This window comes from Hippocampus guttulatus, chromosome 3 (genome assembly GCF_054856545.1).
Source record: "Hippocampus guttulatus isolate MCC_2025c chromosome 3, RoL_Hgut_1.0, whole genome shotgun sequence".
Taxonomy (NCBI): domain Eukaryota; kingdom Metazoa; phylum Chordata; class Actinopteri; order Syngnathiformes; family Syngnathidae; genus Hippocampus; species Hippocampus guttulatus.
In genome coordinates, this window is record NC_141263.1 from 17747963 (window position 1) to 17765692 (window position 17730).

Below are 17730 nucleotides of genomic sequence, written 5' to 3' on the forward strand. Positions count from 1 at the left end.
AAACTCCACACAGGGAGGCCGGAGCTGGAATCGAACCCGGTACCTCTGCACTGTGAAGCCGACGTGCCAACCACTGGACTACCGGGCCGCCTCAGATCAAGCAGCAGGACCAAAATAGAGCACACAGACAGAATATGAGTTTGCTCTCCACAAGTATTCAAATGTCTAGCATTTAACAGGGTACTCAGGTAAAAACATGAATGACAAATTGATTAGAATTATTTGTTTAGCCTCATTGTGATAACCTTGAGGCAATTTGTCTGGTGTGTTTGTGGATTCTGCTGAATTATGTATGTAGGTCTGCTCTGGTTAGGCAGTGAAGAATGGCCAACACAAGGATGTGTTGAGGTTTGGTTTGAAAATATATCAAGTTTAAGTCCAGGAAATTGGGAAAACGTGGAGGGAATTTATGACCAGTATCAAGTACAAGTCTGTTTTCGCACAAAAACTTCAAGCTTCCCTGCAGGGCCTAAAAATGTAAGAAAAAGCCTACGAGAACATCTGAAATTGATTTAGGAGTCGTCAGAGTCACTTGAAATGATGGCAGGTGTGTGCTGACTTCGACTATCATGAGTTTGAATGTGATTCGGAATTTCTGAATACAGCGACATCCCGGTTATTAGAGGGTGTGCACACTTGTGCAACAATATTTGTTTATTTTTACTCCCCCTTTGAAATGTTTTTTTTGGTCACATTAACGGAGGTAAAAGTTTTACATTGTTTCATTCTGGTCTCCTTTTTTATATTACAAAAACCTATTGTAGTCTTTTTGACGATGATTATATATTACACACACACTTTTTTTTTTTTTCGCAGTGAAAACCACCATCTCATAAATATTTTACATCAACAGTGTTTTTGTTTTTTTTTCCCAGTGGAGTCAAATGACTGTCATGACCATTATGTCAAGGCGTAATCTTACCAAGTGACCAGCCAAATTTCTCTGACGTCATCGCCTATGCTCCTCACAGCCACTATGAGGGATATTTGCACAGTACTGTATCTGGGGTTTGCTATAATATGGTGTCGGGGTTTTTTCCCCCCCTTGGCATTTACGTTTTTTTTGTTAAAATCTTTGATAGCAGAACATACATGTAATGCTTACCTTTTGCGAATGCAGTTGGTATGCACAAATGGGCAATCCAGTTCTTTTCTGAAGCCTGTTTGCCATTGTTGACCCACAGTCAAGCTGCATGATAGCAACAATAGCTTTCACGTTATTGCAGAAACAACAGTCTGCTGGCGCCAAGCAGTATTGTAGCACATGTCGCACGCAGTCTTTCCAAAGTCAGATTGCAACATGGCCGACTGCAGGACACTGGGTCACCGTTTCAACTCTTAACCACTTCTTGATATTAGTAAATCATGCGAATACTAGCCCTGTGTATAAGCTAAGGTAAGGAATTATTACCATTAATATCACTGGTAGGGTTCGAACCTGGTTGGTTTGAATTCCAAAGATACTTTTTTCACATACTTTGAAAGGTTGAAAAGTTGATATTTTGAATTCAGAATTCCCAAATGGCTGAATTTCTCCAACAGTGATATTGCCATAACAAATTACTCGTCGTGAATCAGCTACACATAAAGCAAAAAAACAAAAAAACTGATGGGCAGGAATGACTTTACTATTTTCTTGTCAACCACTTATATAAAATTAAAGAGGAAGTCACCCCCAAAGTTTCTTTTGAAATATGTTCTATGCACTCCCACTAGTCTAAACAGAGTTCTGATTAATATTGTTTTTGTGGAATATGATTTGTCCATCTCAGGGGGCGGCCATTTTGCCACTTGCTGTCGACTGAAAATGACATCACAGTTGTTCAGGGCTCAGGAAACAACCAATCACGGCTCAACTACTGAAAATTCTGAATCTATACATTTATTTGCGTACAAAACAAGACCATTCGTGACTTTTCTAAATATTGTCTTATAATTCCATAATTTTCGATTGTTCTTTGACTAGTTGAGGGGGGGGGGGGGGTAGGGATGTTTTATTATTATATTATATTATATTAATTATTCTAATTATATAATTAATTATATATTATAATTATTATATTAAGTGTGTGGAGGTTCACAGGTTTCTTACCCAATAGAGGGTTAACATATCTGTTTTTATCAGGGCGGAGAACTTTTTTTTAATCCAAGAAGTCAAGATGTAGATTCCTTCCTCTGTCCTTTAAACCACTCCCCCTGTGTCTGTTGCAGCATGTCTGAGGTCAAGAGTCCATCTCGAAGTCCAGACCACATTATGTCCTACATGATGGTTCATTTCCTCTTTTTCCTCTTATTGTCTTGGTTGCCATTACTGTAATTTTTAGCATCCAGTGAACTCTGATTGGTGGACTCCTTCCTCTGTCCTTTAGACCACTCCCTCTGCAACTGTTGCAGCATTTCTGTGGTCAAGAGTCCATCTCGCACCAAGCGATTAGTGAGTGAGCTGCCCAGGGCCTGTCCCGAGCGTCTGGGAGTGCTCGGATTCCGTCTGCCTCCTGATGAGTTGCTGTTGGTAGTGTCCGTTTGTCCGGTATTTTTCTGAATCTGGAGCGGGCCAGTGATAGCCGGGTCTGTGGCTCGGATGAGACGCGTGATATTGCGAACTCCCTCTTGGATGGTGGTGTCCAGTTCCCGTTGAATTTCTCGGACGAAGGCCGTATCGGGAAACATGTCCATGAAACGGTAACTAGACGAGAAGCAAGGCGGAAGGTTTGCATGATAAAGGAAATGTGGCCAAATACTGTAATGTAACAGTATAATCATAATGTTAATAAAATAATTTAGCATAATGGGTGGCCAGTAGTTCAGCGAATCGATTTTCATTAGATTTTCAAAAATTTGTAAGCTATTTAACTGTTTTGGCATCATAGTTTGGGGTAAATTTATTACTGATAATATTTTTAAAAAGACAGAAAAATCACATAGAGCGTTTTTTTGTTGTTGTTGTTAACAGAAATTCGATATTTGCGGTCAACCTTGGTCCCGATCCCTACTTAGATTTTATATAAAATACATTACATGGTTTTGTGTTCATATTTTAAATGGTAAATGGGCTTTCATGTGTACATTCTTGCGCCTTTCTACCAACACGCTTCTCAAAGCGCTTAAACACTATTTCCTCATTCACATACTGATGACAGAATGAGGTTCAATATTTTCCTCCAGGACACCTCACCAGGTCGCAAGGGCTGACAATCGAAACCACCATTTCACCACTTGAGCCATGCTGCCCCTTATTACTCCATCTACAAGAAAAACTCAGCAGCCAGGTAGCTCTTGTACACTTACGATTTCTAGCAGATTGAAGCAGTTTAAACGTCAGTGATGCTGATAATTCGTTGAAATTTTAACGCCGTCATTCACTAAAATACCTTAACCAGAGGTAAAGATCCAACACGTCGTGAACGGCCTCCAGGTGAACCAGGTCTTTGATGTTTTTGGGCGGGGCCAGAGGCCAGTTGACATGGCGGCAGACCCAGTCGAAGGTCAAGGGTTCGTCTCGGCTGAATTGACGGGCGAACTAGAAGAGAAACAGGAAGGAGAATCAGAGCAGTGAATGCACGATTCACATACAACAAGTGTGTGACATTGGATGACAAGTTTTGAAATTATATTTGTCTCTTTTTGTCTCTCTTCAAAAAAATAAAATATTGGCATTCAGACAGAGCTATGGATGTTTCACAATAACTCATTAGGGGATTAAAATGAATGTGTGTGTGTGTAACCATGTTATTGAATATATTTTGGTGAACATATCGTGGTTCAGGAGTTCATCAGCATCACAGATTTTTGTTTTAAGAGGCGATTGCGTTTCCGTATTAAGCCTCAAACCGGCAAATTCCCATAAACCAGAAGTCCATCGTCCCCACTAACCTTTAAGAAAGACGTGCACAAGAAAGGCTGCTTTTTGTTGATGGGAGCCGTGCAGAAAACGTAGCGTGACCTCAGGTTGAGCGGGATGTGTTGAATCATGTCAGCCAGGAATTTAAAGTCGTCAATGTTACAGACAAAATAGAGGCCGTCCACCTGGGAGAGGCTCACAAAAATGTCCTTGGGGAAGAAGAAGAAAAAAAAAAGATACAATTTCCCCCCCCAAAAAATCTGATCATCAAAAAAAACAAAAAAAAAACATACTCCAATTGGGCTTACTCACAATAAGGTTAGAGAGAGTCGCATCAGGTAGATGATAAGCAAACATCTCAATCTGCTCTGCAGTGGGATGAAGACCCGCAGTCTGAGAAGAAACACAAACACATTTTATGGCCATTTTATTGCGGGGACTAAAATAAAACTACTGATCATCTCTCTCGACGGCATACGACAACAGAAGCATCGAGCACCTCTATGGGCTCCACCGTGTGACTAAGTATATTCTTAAGCACTGGAAGATCATCTCTGTGCATGGTGGTAACCTCTCCCTCTTTGAACTTGGAGGAGAACCTGGAGGAGATGGTGATGCAGAAAACGTAGGTATAATCTGACAGATGCATACAAGAAAAATAAATAAATAAAGGAGGGACCTTCCGGCTCGCCCAGCGATCTGGAGAGCCTGTGACGTGCTGATGGTCTCCATCTGCTTCTCCCCTTTTTCATTGACGTGAGGCTTCACGAGACTGTTGAAGATAATGCGTTTGATGCTCCTGAAGGGAAGAAAACAATTGAGCCATTAAGAACTGCGGTTTATTTTTAAGTTGTGCGGAGAAATGAACAGAGAGAATATTCTTCAGATGAATACACGTCTAAGTAAAGCTTTAGTTCCAATTCTGACATAAGGGGCCATCCATTATTGCACTTGGCACTTTCCCTGATTCAGTGCAACAACTGTGCCCCGGGTCTTATTTCCAATGGGCCACGCCCATAAAACCAGGCTTCACTTCCCACAAAAACACGGATGGTGAGGGTAATATGAGTTAATGATCTTTTTTTTAATTAAATATTGACAGAATTGATAGATATTTGGAATAAAGTAAATTTGAACAATCAATCAATCAATCACAATTTCTGTAAAAACAAGCATCCAAAACGAGGTCATCAATGCCATACAAATCACCAATGAAACAAATTCCCCCAGATTTTACTGCCCCCATAAAACATTGACTCTGCTGGAAAATGTCAAATATAAACTCATAGCTAATAACTAATCAGCCCACGGGGGTTCTCTGGTTTTCAAAATAAAAAGTCATTTGCAAAAACAGTGTAAAAAATTTCAGTGTGAAACAGTTTTTGAATAATAAAATAACTAATATTAATTGACAAATAAATTTGGTTTATAATTAAGCTATAATTAACCAATAACTTAATATGAATGTTGAATGAATGAATTGTTTACATTATTTTAATAAATTTGCCAATCAATTATTTGACGAGATAAACAATTTAAAAAATCCATAATGAGTAAATCTTTCTTCATTAAGCAATTTTAGAAGGTAAAAAAACAGGGAAAAGTGTGTGTGTGTGTGTATACACTAGCACTTACAAATTAAGGCCCATCCCAATCGCATCTGTTGCCACCAAAATTTTGCAGGGGTCATCGGGGTCGTTGAACTTCTTGGCCTGGGACAGTTTGGTACCTGAAAAAAAATGGGCTTAATCTTCGCAAAACTGTGTTCTAACTTTACAAGAAAAACATTTTCTTGTCTGCGCATTGTGGGATAAAGCAAACTCTCTCTCACACAGGTGTGATTACCTGGCGGTAAACTTCCATAAATGACAGCACATTCCAGCCCTCTGGCTTCAATCTGTCTGCTTATGGAGTAGATGTCATTTTTACTGAAGCACACAATGCAATCCCCTGCTCTTAGATTGTCCAGAGACTCCACAGCGCTGTCCAGGATGGAGAATGGCGTTAGACGCTGGTAGGTGTGGACCTGGACAGAGTCAGAGATACTTGATTAGGTAGAACTGCTCTGTCCAAAGAAAAACAATGCAAAACATGGTCGCAAAAGATGTGTTCAAAGACATATATTATTTTTTTCCTGAATTTTGATACACCTTTTATTGGCTCTTGTTAGATTTTTGAAGATGTCCAGTGAATGCATGCCACAGGTCAACCATGGAGAATAATGTAACTAACCTCCACCTCCTCTCCAGTGGTGTACATCAGTTCTCTGACAAAGTCAATGGCTGCAGGTTCCCCACACACATGAATCTCCTCCGCGCAGAGACCTGTGCACGCGTTATAGACACGCACATGCACACACACATCACTTTTTAACTAAATGTGGGGGCTTGGGGTAATCAATTCCTGTAGCACAGAATATTGTAAAAACACAATAATAACATTGTGTGTGTGGGTGTTTTCACGCATGAGAGCTTTTGCGTGCGTATGTGAGTAATCTTTAATATTTTGTGAACTAAATTATGCAGAGGGTGGTTCAAGGCTGTGTTTTCATGTAAGGGTATTTTTGTGCGCGTGCGTGAGTAATATTGACATATTGTTCACTGAAATAATGCACAGGGTAGTCCAGGGTTACTAATGTAAGTTTTGTGCTTGTGTGTGTTTTTTGTGTGCATGTTTTTTAATGCCGGTATTTTTTTGTGCACATGTGCCTCACGTGTCTGAGAGTACCGTTGAGATTTTGTTAAGTGAATGAATGCAGAATGCACAAGCTGGGTCAGGTTTTCATGCATGTTTTCTTTTTGTGCTTGTGTGTGCTTTCCGGGTGTGTTTTCACAATGTGCGCTTTTGTGTATGTGAATTCATGCTCTCTAGTGTGTTTTTATTCATGTGTGCCTGCGTGCGTGTATCTGTGCGTGCGAGTGAGACAAACCCAGCAGGGCTCTGGTCCAAGCCCAGCCCCGTGAAGAATCTCTGATCATTTGAATTTCATCGATCACAGCCACTTCGTCTATAAAAGATTGGTATAAAAAAGCACAACTTTAGATTACGCGATGTGGTCAGGAGAAATTTGTTTAGGAAATACAAATCCCATTTTGAGAGGAAATGGTTCTCTTGATGACCAGCAATTCTATTCTATTTTAAATGAGCCCAGATGCAGTCTCCAGCAATTCAATTAACTGTTCATCCAGAACTGCGTGTCATGTGGTACTGCACACAAAGGTTACACACTCACATGGCGTTGTGACGCTGCACATCTCGATGGTGCAGGCCACATGTCCAGACACTCGTCCTTCAGTGTCCACAATCGTCCTCTCCTCGCCGGTCACCAGGTCGCATGGGACACCCTGAAAATAGACCATTAACAATTATAGAGAGCGGGCATACAATACACGGATGTCAGGGACAGAGGAAGTTACAGTACGTACGGCCTGGTTGCTTTTCTCAAAGATTTCATGGGCGAGAAGTTTGAGGGGCCCGCAGTAGACCCCTGACTTTGCAGCCAGGTAGCGTTGGATGGCGTGGTAGGTTTTGCCGCTGTTGGTGGGGCCGGCGTGGAAGATCACCTTCCTCTGGATGGCACGGGCCTCAGGATACCTAAAGAGCGCACACACACATACAGCGAAATACATTTTAAGAGAGGAAAAGGTCATTTAGAAGAACAATTAAAAATAGTGAAACTTTTGTTTTTGTTTTTCACCGTGTGTATGGTGTATATTTACCAGTTGGCAGGAACTCTGAGGTCAGAGATCTTCCTCAGGTCGTCCATACAGTCAAGCATGGGAAAGATCTGCTTGGCGTGTCGCATAAAGTATGGGTAGATGTCATCGATGTGACCTTAACATCAAAAGAAAAAAAAATAACCCAGTAGAACTTTTTCCATTCCTTCCTTCCATTTCCTAGATGGACATATTTTGGGACAGACCTGCTCCGCAGCAAATGTCGCTGAGAATGATGTGCAGATCGGCAGGTAGTGATGTCACCTCCAGGATATATTTCCTGAAGTTGATAAAGGCCTGGTGGAAGAGCCGTGCTGCATGAACACAGAGACACATTTCAGAGAGCAAAGCGTGCACACAAACAACAGTAGTGGTCGGGGGGGGGGAGAAATTTCCGATTTGCCCGACACCATGTAAAGGTGGTCCCCGAAGTGGGGAGGTTGTTGTTGCGGCAACTAGACAAGGAAACAATCGAGGATGCAATTTGAAATTTGCCAGCATCATCAGAAAAGCTGAAGTCCAATCCGATAAAGGGGTCTTTTTTTTAATTATTATTCTCACCATCCAGTCCGTTATCTGCAGCCAGCTTCTGCATCTCTTTCCTCTTGTAAAATCGGTTCGCAATTTTCAAAAGTTCATCTAAAAAGGAGAACACAGAGAATAAAAATGCTTTTTTAAATATTTGAGGCAATGCATTCTACGGCTAATACAGTCCCCATGCCAAAGCTAGGTATGGCTCACCGAGCGTTAATATTAACAGGAGTCACACAGTCTTTGTTGCCTATTTTTCCCTAAATATGGTTAGTTAAAATATATATTTTTCTTTATTCATTTAATAAATATTGGTTTATTGGCCCATTGTAAATAATACAATAAATAAAAACTAGATATAACTGCAATACTGTACTAATAATCAGTGATATAAATGAAAACATGCACAATTATTTTACTTTTAAAAAATAGTACAAACAAATCGTGCATGCTTCTTTTAGAAAATAATTGGTCTATTTATTGTAAATAATAAAATAAAAATATTTGTTAAACAAAAAATTTACATTAAGACATTTTATTTGATTAAATGATTAGTAATTTAAGTTGAATTAATGCATTGATAATTAAAATAAACACATGAGAATGAATTATTACTTTAGGAAACTTTGTTACTATTTTACATCAATTGTCATTTTAAAACTTAATTGTGGAACTTGAGTTCAAAAGTTTGCCCACTCCTGGGCGACAAGAGCAGCATTAATCGAGTTCAGCTTGGGTTTACTGACTTTTATCCAGAGGCTGAGTCAGCTCGGCTCCCACACTCCCTTCATCAGACAGGTCAGTCTTCAGCGTAAGAGGGACAAAGAGCGACGTGTCCGGAGGTTTGGATGATGAAGAAGAATTCCTGCTGCTAACCAGGGCACACATCGGGTGCTCTCTATGCGACGAAACAGACCCCAAATACGCATGACAGCTACTTCTAGCCAGGTGGGCTGTTCGAGTATTATTAACATGGCGCCGAAGCCGAGAAAAAACAAACAAACATCGGTTTACTGACATCGTTTTCCCCCTCTAGTTTATAGTACAAAAACACAATGTATACCTGACGCCATAGGTCTAAAAGAATGAAAACACAACACAAACTTGACTAGAGGACACATTTCTCTTCCTACTATGCACCATCATGGGACAGGACCGGTCTACGCGTAGATGTCCACAAATATGCCTGTGTCAAAAGCAGATAATTAATTAAGTTTACCCAAATATTTTCTGAGAAAAATTACTTAATGTTTACACCATATTTATTTTGTATGTGTGTATATGAATAAATGGCAGTATATTGTACAAATTACAAATAAGTAGTGATTATAAACAGGCATATATGGACACATCCCGTAAAGTAGTTTATGTATATTTCAGCACAGCCAATCGGATTACTATTGCGGCTCTCCAAAAGAAGGCGGGACTTCACGCAACCGAGCTGGTTGTGTAGCAAGTACGAATTTTAAAACACCGTGTTATTTTCAAGTGGGTGAATTTTTGTGTTGTCAATTTGTATATTTCAATCACCCTATGTTTCTTAAAACGTATGTAGCTCACGAATTACATGCAAAGGGATTATTGATCCAAATAATCAGTGTATACTTTTGATACTAACAATTTTCTCTTTACCTACAATAAATGACGCCATGTAACTGTCAATATAAATTTGCTTTATTTATGATTTCAGTTTTTAAGGGATTAATTCTGTACATACGCACATACTGTTCTTATGGTTTGTTGTTATAAGACACCATGCAAATAGGGGAGGACAGTGTTTTCTTTATCTCTGCAGGTATTTAAAGGATAAACATATCACCTGATTAGAAAGAAAGAAATGGGAGTATGGCAGCAAGAAAATAAATCTGACATAAATGGTTCCCAAAAGTTGAGAATAAGAGCCATATTCAACTGGTGAGTGGAGAGACAAATAAGTTTATGAAACTCATGGAGTCGTGACTTTGCACATGCGACAAACACAAAATTCCAATTAAATCATTATGCAATACAGTATATAAATGGCAACCGAGTTTACCGTTGCAGATAAAGTGGACATTTTAGCACCTTTGTGCAACACGGAGCTTATGTGCTAATTCCCCATCAAATGGGTTTGCTGACATCGTACAACCGTTTAAATGAAAGTATCACAGTGAAATACAGTGCTGAATTTTTCGAGGACTGCAACAACAGACGTGAGCAGATTACATTGAATGGTATTAACCGAAAACATTAGGCGCACACGCAAATAAAAACTGCCAGGTTTGTCTAGGTGAGAGCAGATGCAGACCAAAAAAGTCCAACAAATTACTCAGAGACTTTAGAATCAGTGGATACTCTGCCGTAAAACTCTTGACGTAATTCCTGACAGCGACCCAAAACTGTGAAACCACGTGAAATACCTTTAAACCTTGAAATGTATTGTATCTATAAAGTAGCATCATCAGGAAGAACATTCAGGTTTACAAGCTGAAAACTCTTGATGAAACTGGAAACAAATTACATGATTAAAAACCAATGATGGGCATTTGCTTCTCAGTTCCAAAGTAAGAGCAACTTTTTACAAGATATGCTTACTGGTGACAGTGTCACCCTACAAGATGGCTCACCAAGAGTGCCGTAGTGTCCATGGTGGGTGACAAATTGTAATAAAGCACAGTGTATGTGTGTGTCCATCAGACTGGAAAAACAGCATTGCGTAGTAGTGGCTGGTTCCACACCAGATGATGCAAGCGAATGAAATCCTGTTAGCAAAGAAGGCGTAAGCGGTTGCCGTCTTCTTTGTCCTTGTCATGTCAGCGTGTCGCCAGGCATTCGGCAGAACATGTGCTTGTGCGTCCAAATAAGAGTGCGATGGTACTGCATGCTAGCAGAAGGACAGCTCATGTGTGTCGCTGAGGTGACGGAGATGTCATTGAGTGTGTGTTCATGTCAAGTTCAAGCAGACATTGGGGCAGCTATCACATGTCTGACTGCTCAGCAGTGAAGTCCGGTTGTGTGTGTGTGTGCGTGTGTGTGTGTGCGCGCGCATGTGCGTATTTTCAGTTCATGGCCTCACATCTCGGGCTGCTCCGCATCAACAGGCTGAGTTTGGGAATCAGGAGACTCATAGCGTTGGAGGAAGTTTCGTTTTCTCATCTTCTCTGGGGCTTTCCTCCACAAAACAATCTCCTAAGGATGCGGACAAATGCATTGCTATGAGCGAGAACTGAGATCAGATGAAAAAGCTGCGTGCAGATGATTTACCTGCTGCTTAAAGTATCTTCTATCTTCTTCATCCACCAACACTAGATTCAGGAAGTAGCGTACAGAGAACTTCTTGTTGACGTCCCGCATGGTGGCTGTCAAGTCGTACCCTGGTCAAATGAAAGGCAAAAGCTCATAGTGTACATTGTTAAGACCCATATAAAAAATATATATAGAGAATGTAGAAAAGAGTGTTGATAACTACCCAGCCAAATTTGAATGTTTGAATGGGGGAGGGGAAAAAATCAGCAAGAATATAAAACGAAGCTTGAAAATGGTGTCAAATCCTGAATATGCGGAAACCACGCACACCTAACTGTCAATTGTCAATCAAATACAACTTCTAAGACCTGGGAAAGGGAGCATCTTTCTTATGTCTCCACATAACTATGAGTTGTGAAAATATATTAACATTAAAAGCCTCTGTTGGCTGGAATATTTCAGGTCAGTATTCTGTTTTTTCCACTCAACGATAAGCCAACGCAAAGCCCATCTCCACATGGTGACTGTCACATCCAATTTTTTTATTTCTGTTTACCTCTTTCTTTTGCCATCGACAGCTGTGCCCTCATGGCTGACAATGAGACCGCACTATCCATTTCGTACTCCTGCAAATGTGAGAAATCACTTGATAGCCTTCACTACAAAGGCTACGTTGGTATCTCGTATTGGAGACAAAAGTGATTGCAGCCAAAAGATGGCGCTGTTGATTCAGGGTGGCTAAATAGGGACAGCTCAGATGGTCGAAATCAAATCGGCAGAAATCTGCTTTGCAAAGCAGAGATTCATGTGGATGCTGTGTAGCCATGTACCCTCCTCATATCTCATCTCACATGGTTCTGTGTCTAAGGCAGGTTGCGGGATCTGTAATACATTAACTCATCAGACCCCATTCATCGCAGATTAAAATAAATAAATAAACATTTTAAAAAGCAAATCTGTATGCTTGTTTCTTGCAGTATATGTTCCATCATCCAGCTTTTTCTTTAAGTGTCAAGACAATGATTAGGAAAATAATCTTGTGGACAAAACATTTTATTTTCTGCCATCTAGTCTTCGTACCTTATTTTTTAAAGTGTAAAAATCATCCAAAGGAAAGTATTAGTAATTTTCCCCATGCTCTATCAATACTCACTAGTCACTCAGACGTGTATTCCTTCTCCAATCTGAACTGTCATTATGTTTACAAACAGATTATATTTTAATTAAAATATTAAGTCATGTTGAACAACATTTTCAGCTGTTGGGCATATATTGGAGGCTGGGGGTTGAATGTTGCTTTTTTTTTTTCACCCCCTTCCATCTCCCGTGGATCAAGAAATGAGCAAAGGGAAAAGTGAAGTTACCTGCCAGAAAGAGTCTGATGGGGATCGATTCTCCTTTAACCGGTGCGCCATCCATGATCTCATACTTTGCAACTGTATCCGTCTCCGTGGTCGTACTGGGCCCTATACAAGGGTAAACAAGAACATTATGCACACTTGGACAGGAGATAGCAAAATGAAAGAATGTCAGCATTGACATGGAGGTCTCCATGTCACTTTGTTGTTCGACTTTTCATTAACAAAAAAACTGGCACACGCAAAAAAAAAAAATGCTTTGCTTTAATATGAACGTTGAATGCTCACCTATGCCTGTTATCTCCTTCTTAATGAGCTGCAGCTCCATGTGCTGGATCTTAATCCTGACCAGCAAAAAGTAAATCTTCCCGACAATGACATCCTTTAAGTGGTACCTAGTAATAAAACACATTCGAATGGAGATATTTAAAAAAAAATAAAATAAAAAAAAATAAAAAGTGGTTATAGTGGCGCTCGTCTTACTTGGATTTATTGTATTCAAACTCGATGTGAAGGCAGTCTTCGATGCCGACTTCCATCTTAATAGAGTTGTTGACGTCCGGATAGGTGGCCAGCTGGTGGACAATCAGCTCGTACTCCTTCACTAGATCTGACAGTCGACGAACTATTGTCACCCTGAGAAAATACCTACAGGAACGCAAAGGAAAAGCTCCATTAATCATCCGCTTTGTTTGATGACTTTTATATGACAGCTGAGGAAAAAAACAATTCTCTTAATGGTGCCATGACATGACCTTAGTCTGACGTTAGCGCCCGTGTACGACTCATAGGGCTTCTCCACCTGCATGAACTCAAAGTCGTAGCTTCGGTTCTGCGTGAGCTCTCCCGGCAATGCTAACTCTTTCACCAGATCCACAAACTCGTGGGTGTTGCTTTTGTCCGAGAACAGCTCTGAAATCAAAAGAGGAGCACATGTTCGGCCCAGGGGACCGTCCCCACTGTTCAATTATCAGGAAACTTGCAAATCCATCAATGCCTAGTTTTGATGAGGCACAAAATGCTCATTTAGATACGTAAATTGCTATGTGAAGGCGCTTATTTCAAGTTCCGTGTAGTTCGATTAAAATTTTGCACCCTAAGTTTGTCATGTACAGTACATGACTACTATGATTTGTATTTCTCTGGAATGTTGCTCAGTCTGCCACCTGGAGGCGGCTGTCCGGAACAAGCACAGCAAGTGAAAGCTGCCTCCATCACATCAAGCAACTTCTGATGGTCTTATTATTGGCCGTTTGCGTCATAAGAAATGTAAATATTCACCTAAAAGAGGATGAGAAACAATGGGGCAGTGGGGCATGATAGAAACTTTTCTATCGTCCTGACGATATAGTTTACATTGACATATCGTCAAGCTCGAGTAAGTAGCGATCAAATGCTTTTCATTTACAGACTGAGATGTTTTGTAAAACATCGAGAAATAGGAGGTCGAAAAACAAAAGCGATAGATTTGTTTATCTATTTATACAGGCTACATTCTCTGGTCATATGACAAGACCCTACCATTTTTTTTTTGAGGCGTGAGCGGCGCGACCAAGTAAATTACTATATCATGCTCACCGATCTGTCCAACAAACTCAATGCGGATGCCCTGATGCTCCAGTCGTTTTCCTCCCTGCTTCACATTTAGATTCACCTGCGGGACAAACATGTTTTATATGATTCAATTATGCTTGTCGGGACAAAACTGTTAATGACAACATTTAGGTGTGCAAAAAAGTGCAGAAATAAATACCCTTCATATGATTACAAGTTAATTTAATGTCTCGAATACATTGACTGTCATTAACTTATGAAGAAAATAAGACATATGACATTTGCCATGGATGGCAATTCGGCAGTGGCCAAATTCGAATAAGTCAGTTTACATTCACTACAATAATGCAAGGAATATTTGAAGGAATTAAAAGACAATAAATTACCGGTAAGTCATTCAGGATGTAACTGGATGTATAGATAGTGATCGATAATTTATAAAATAATAATCAAAAGTCAGGCGACAGTTCAGTTTACCTTGCCGGACACAGATTCTCCATCATAGAACATATAATGTTTCTCCATCTTTCCATCTTCTGTCTTGAGTTCAGCCATCTTGCGGCTCTCAGCATCGTTGAGCAGCACATCAATCTCACACACAGGCCCAAACAAACCCCCCAGGAAACTCTGCAAGTGCAGCACACAACGTTAGCGGTGACACAATAATGGCAAAACAATTGACTCAGCTGTTGGGACAAGGATATATGAGCTGGAGGTTTACAAGCTGATAACAATATAATTTTTGTAACAGAAAATATGTACAGTCATATCCATAGGATATTCACACGTGTAACTAACAACCTACGTAGTTGAAAACGCGTAGACTGAGAAATGTGTAGTACTCAATTGTAGAAATCATTTGTTTTTCAGCATTCCAGCTTTCCTTTTTTTTTTTAAATGAGCACTTTTGTTTTCATTTGAGGTTATATGGAGACATTTCAAAATGCCGTTGGCTGGCAAGCTAGGTCTACACTCTGAAAACGCATCTTCCTTTCAGATAGCCTGCTAATTTTGAGAGCCTCATTGTTGGCTGCAAGTGCACACATGCCATGCAGAAAAAGCAAAAGTTCAAGAACTTGGGATTTTTTTCATTTGTTTCTTTATTTCTTTTTAAGTCCAACTTGAAAGCTAACAAAGCAAGAGCTTTACGAGTTTTAACCCTCATTTATGTACTTACCAATTTTTGTAATCATTCAAATTAGTCAAGGTTGTTAACAACTCTCTTCTCTGTGCTGTATCAAATTAAGTACCCGTTGATTTTCACTTTACAGTGATTTTAACTACTGCATCTAACTTTAAATACATGTTACATTTGAAAAGAACTTACTTAACCACAATTAAAAGTCAACATGCACTTACGACAGACATGAAATACTCTTCAACTGATGAATAGCATTTCACAGTAGGTCTCTGCATGCTAACACCATATGAGCTCACAGGGCGTGTACAGTTACACTTCTCCTATCAACTTACAACATCCTGTCCAAACCACCAAAAAAGAAACCCCACGTAATTATTGCCACATACCAACACACTAGCAGCAACAACCCTAATGCACAAAACAATGCAATGTGTCACCAGGATGTCAGGAGTCTACAATCTAGTGTCTGGGTGGAGTTGGTGGGGGCGTGGTTATTCCTACAGCTAACAGAACAATCCATTAATGAGTTTGCAGTGTAGAAAAATACAAAAATGACACCCCCAAAAAAAGAACGCTCCAACAAAGTCAGTAGGGATTGGTTTAGGATGAACATTAACCCACTTCATCTAAGTTTATACCGCGTAAACGGCGTCTACAATTCAGTGAACCATCTGTCGTTGTGACATTTGACGCAAGTTATAGACAGCATTACGATATGTGACATAACACACGTGGTGAACAATTCAAGCCCCCTTAACTTGTAAACCAATAGTCGTGATTTACTGCAAAGCAAGAATCAACCACAGGCGGCCTCGTACTTTGCTAACTCGACCAACCTGCTAGCTCCTGTCAGCTTCAAACAAAAAAGAAAAAGCAAATAAATAAATAAATAAACCACACCGGAAGCACTTTTCCACTATGCACTTTTATCGATACAAGACGCCCCATTTTTAACTTTATATGGTGCGAACCCCAAATCCCAGTGGTCGTTTTCCCACTCACCATCTCGGCGGTCTAGTAGGCAGTTGAAGCTAACAGCTTAGCCTCGCTAAATTCTATCCCGTGCGCGTGCGCGCGGACCAGGCGTCGCATGCTGGAGACTGGTGGTCACGTGACGCAGGTCAGCTGGCTGTGAGATGGGCAGTGACGCTCACGTGATCCTTGACCAGAATCGGCCAGGCCTGTCAGCTCACAGAACCGGCCAGGCTGTCAGCTTCTGAGCGCTCGCTGTATTTTATATTTTACAGACGCACATATTTGTTTTATATTTATTATTCTAGACCGGGGAGCACCACCATGTTGTCCTCTGGCACAGTGGCGGTTCTGGGGGGGGGGGGGGCAACGGGGGCCAGTGCCCCTGTAGCACCGATTCTGGCCCCCCGTGTCCCCCCCTCCGAGCGCAGATTACGCAGTCGTGCCGAGTCGCCGACGTGAAAGGTGGAACTAAAGTGCGTGATTTAACATTCTAGTCGGACCCTTTAGTGCGCTGCGCCACTTAAAAATGAGCGGGAAAATGAGAAGCAGTCCGCAGAGAAGGAAATTACCACGACACGAGTGCTATTTGCGTGTGTGTGCGTGTGTGCGCGGTGTGTGAGTGTGTGCGTGTGCGCGCGTGTGTGTAACTTTTTTAGTCTCCCTTTTTATTTTAATTTTTATTTAACAGGATCAATATATAAGACATTGCCTTTTAAAATTTGGATGATTATATGCATGTAAAACATCTAGCTTCAGTGTATTTGCAATTTTTGTCCCCGGCAGGCTGGTACCATATCATCCCCTGGCTTGAATATTCTCAACAGATGGACACGGCGTATTGTTACGCTTGCAGACATTTTAGCCCTCCTAATACTGTTTTTTTCTCATCACTGTAATGTTATGACTACAATTTCAAAGTCTGAAGAAATAAAAAGTCAAATAAGATTTCGAATGTGTCTTTTTAGCCCTGGGTTGAATGTGCCCCCCCATCAAAACCCCTGGCCCCAGCCCGGCCCCCTCAGTGAAATTGATCCAGAACCGCCCCTGCTCTGGCAATAGATAGCTTCCAAGGACCACACGAATGGGACTTATTCCATAAAATAGCTCACAAGTATTGGAACATTGTGATTTCTTATGAATGTTGGAGAAGTTAGCATTTTAAAATGGAAATTGCAGTGATTAATAGAAATAAAGTGTTGCATATTGACATTAAGTACTTTCTACCTTAATTCTTTACTAATAATTGTTGTGATAATTATTTGATATTTCAGAACTTTCAGAAGATCACATTAATCATTAACCAAGAACTAGTGAAAACTGAGTTTCAAACAGGTTGGTAACCCAATCTGGCCCAAGCATATAGGGACTATTTCACCAAATCTGTGAAAT

General features: G+C 40.5%; 2 protein-coding genes across 3 annotated transcripts; both read right to left on the minus strand.

Moving 5' to 3' along the window:
* Nucleotides 1-1866: 1866 nt before the first annotated feature.
* supv3l1 (SUV3-like helicase) lies at nt 1867-9231 on the minus strand. Its single transcript, XM_086107504.1, has 16 exons — nt 8835-9231; nt 8119-8196; nt 7764-7871; nt 7561-7675; nt 7267-7435; nt 7074-7185; nt 6771-6848; nt 6074-6165; nt 5687-5867; nt 5477-5570; nt 4521-4640; nt 4341-4440; nt 4154-4234; nt 3874-4050; nt 3372-3520; nt 1867-2686 (listed from the first exon to the last, which is right to left on the minus strand). Exons 1-16 carry the CDS (start codon nt 9106-9108, stop codon nt 2272-2274), a joined length of 2343 nt encoding a protein of 780 aa, XP_085963630.1. The 5' UTR covers nt 9109-9231; the 3' UTR covers nt 1867-2271.
* A 509-nt stretch (nt 9232-9740) lies between these two features.
* vps26a (VPS26, retromer complex component A) lies at nt 9741-16625 on the minus strand. 2 transcript variants are annotated; one of them, XM_086107184.1, is made up of 9 exons: nt 16369-16616; nt 14703-14852; nt 14250-14325; nt 13427-13583; nt 13155-13319; nt 12960-13066; nt 12678-12779; nt 11332-11441; nt 9741-11256 (listed from the first exon to the last, which is right to left on the minus strand). In XM_086107184.1, exons 1-9 carry the CDS (start codon nt 16369-16371, stop codon nt 11140-11142), a joined length of 987 nt encoding a protein of 328 aa, XP_085963310.1. In that variant the 5' UTR covers nt 16372-16616; the 3' UTR covers nt 9741-11139. The 2 variants fall into 2 exon arrangements, with proteins under 2 accessions (XP_085963310.1, XP_085963311.1); XM_086107185.1 differs by lacking the exons at nt 9741-11256; nt 11332-11441 and adding an exon at nt 11450-11939 and having other exon boundaries at nt 16369-16625.
* Nucleotides 16626-17730: the final 1105 nt, after the last annotated feature.

Excerpts from the sequence above, each read along its gene's own strand:
- vps26a (XM_086107184.1), bottom strand. Across the intron at positions 13,584-14,249 it reads TGAGTTTGTTGGACAGATCG|AGCTGTTCTCGGACAAAAGC; the intron begins GTGAGCATGATA and ends TTTTGATTTCAG. Across the intron at positions 13,320-13,426 it reads GGCGCTAACGTCAGACTAAG|GTATTTTCTCAGGGTGACAA; the intron begins GTCATGTCATGG and ends GCGTTCCTGTAG.
- supv3l1 (XM_086107504.1), bottom strand. The coding sequence starts at position 9,108 with ATGTCAGTAAACCGATGTTTGTTTGTTTTTTCTCGGCTTCGGCGCCAT. Across the intron at positions 7,676-7,763 it reads CGACATTTGCTGCGGAGCAG|GTCACATCGATGACATCTAC; the intron begins GTCTGTCCCAAA and ends TTTGATGTTAAG. Across the intron at positions 3,521-3,873 it reads TGTGCACGTCTTTCTTAAAG|TTCGCCCGTCAATTCAGCCG; the intron begins GTTAGTGGGGAC and ends TTTCTCTTCTAG.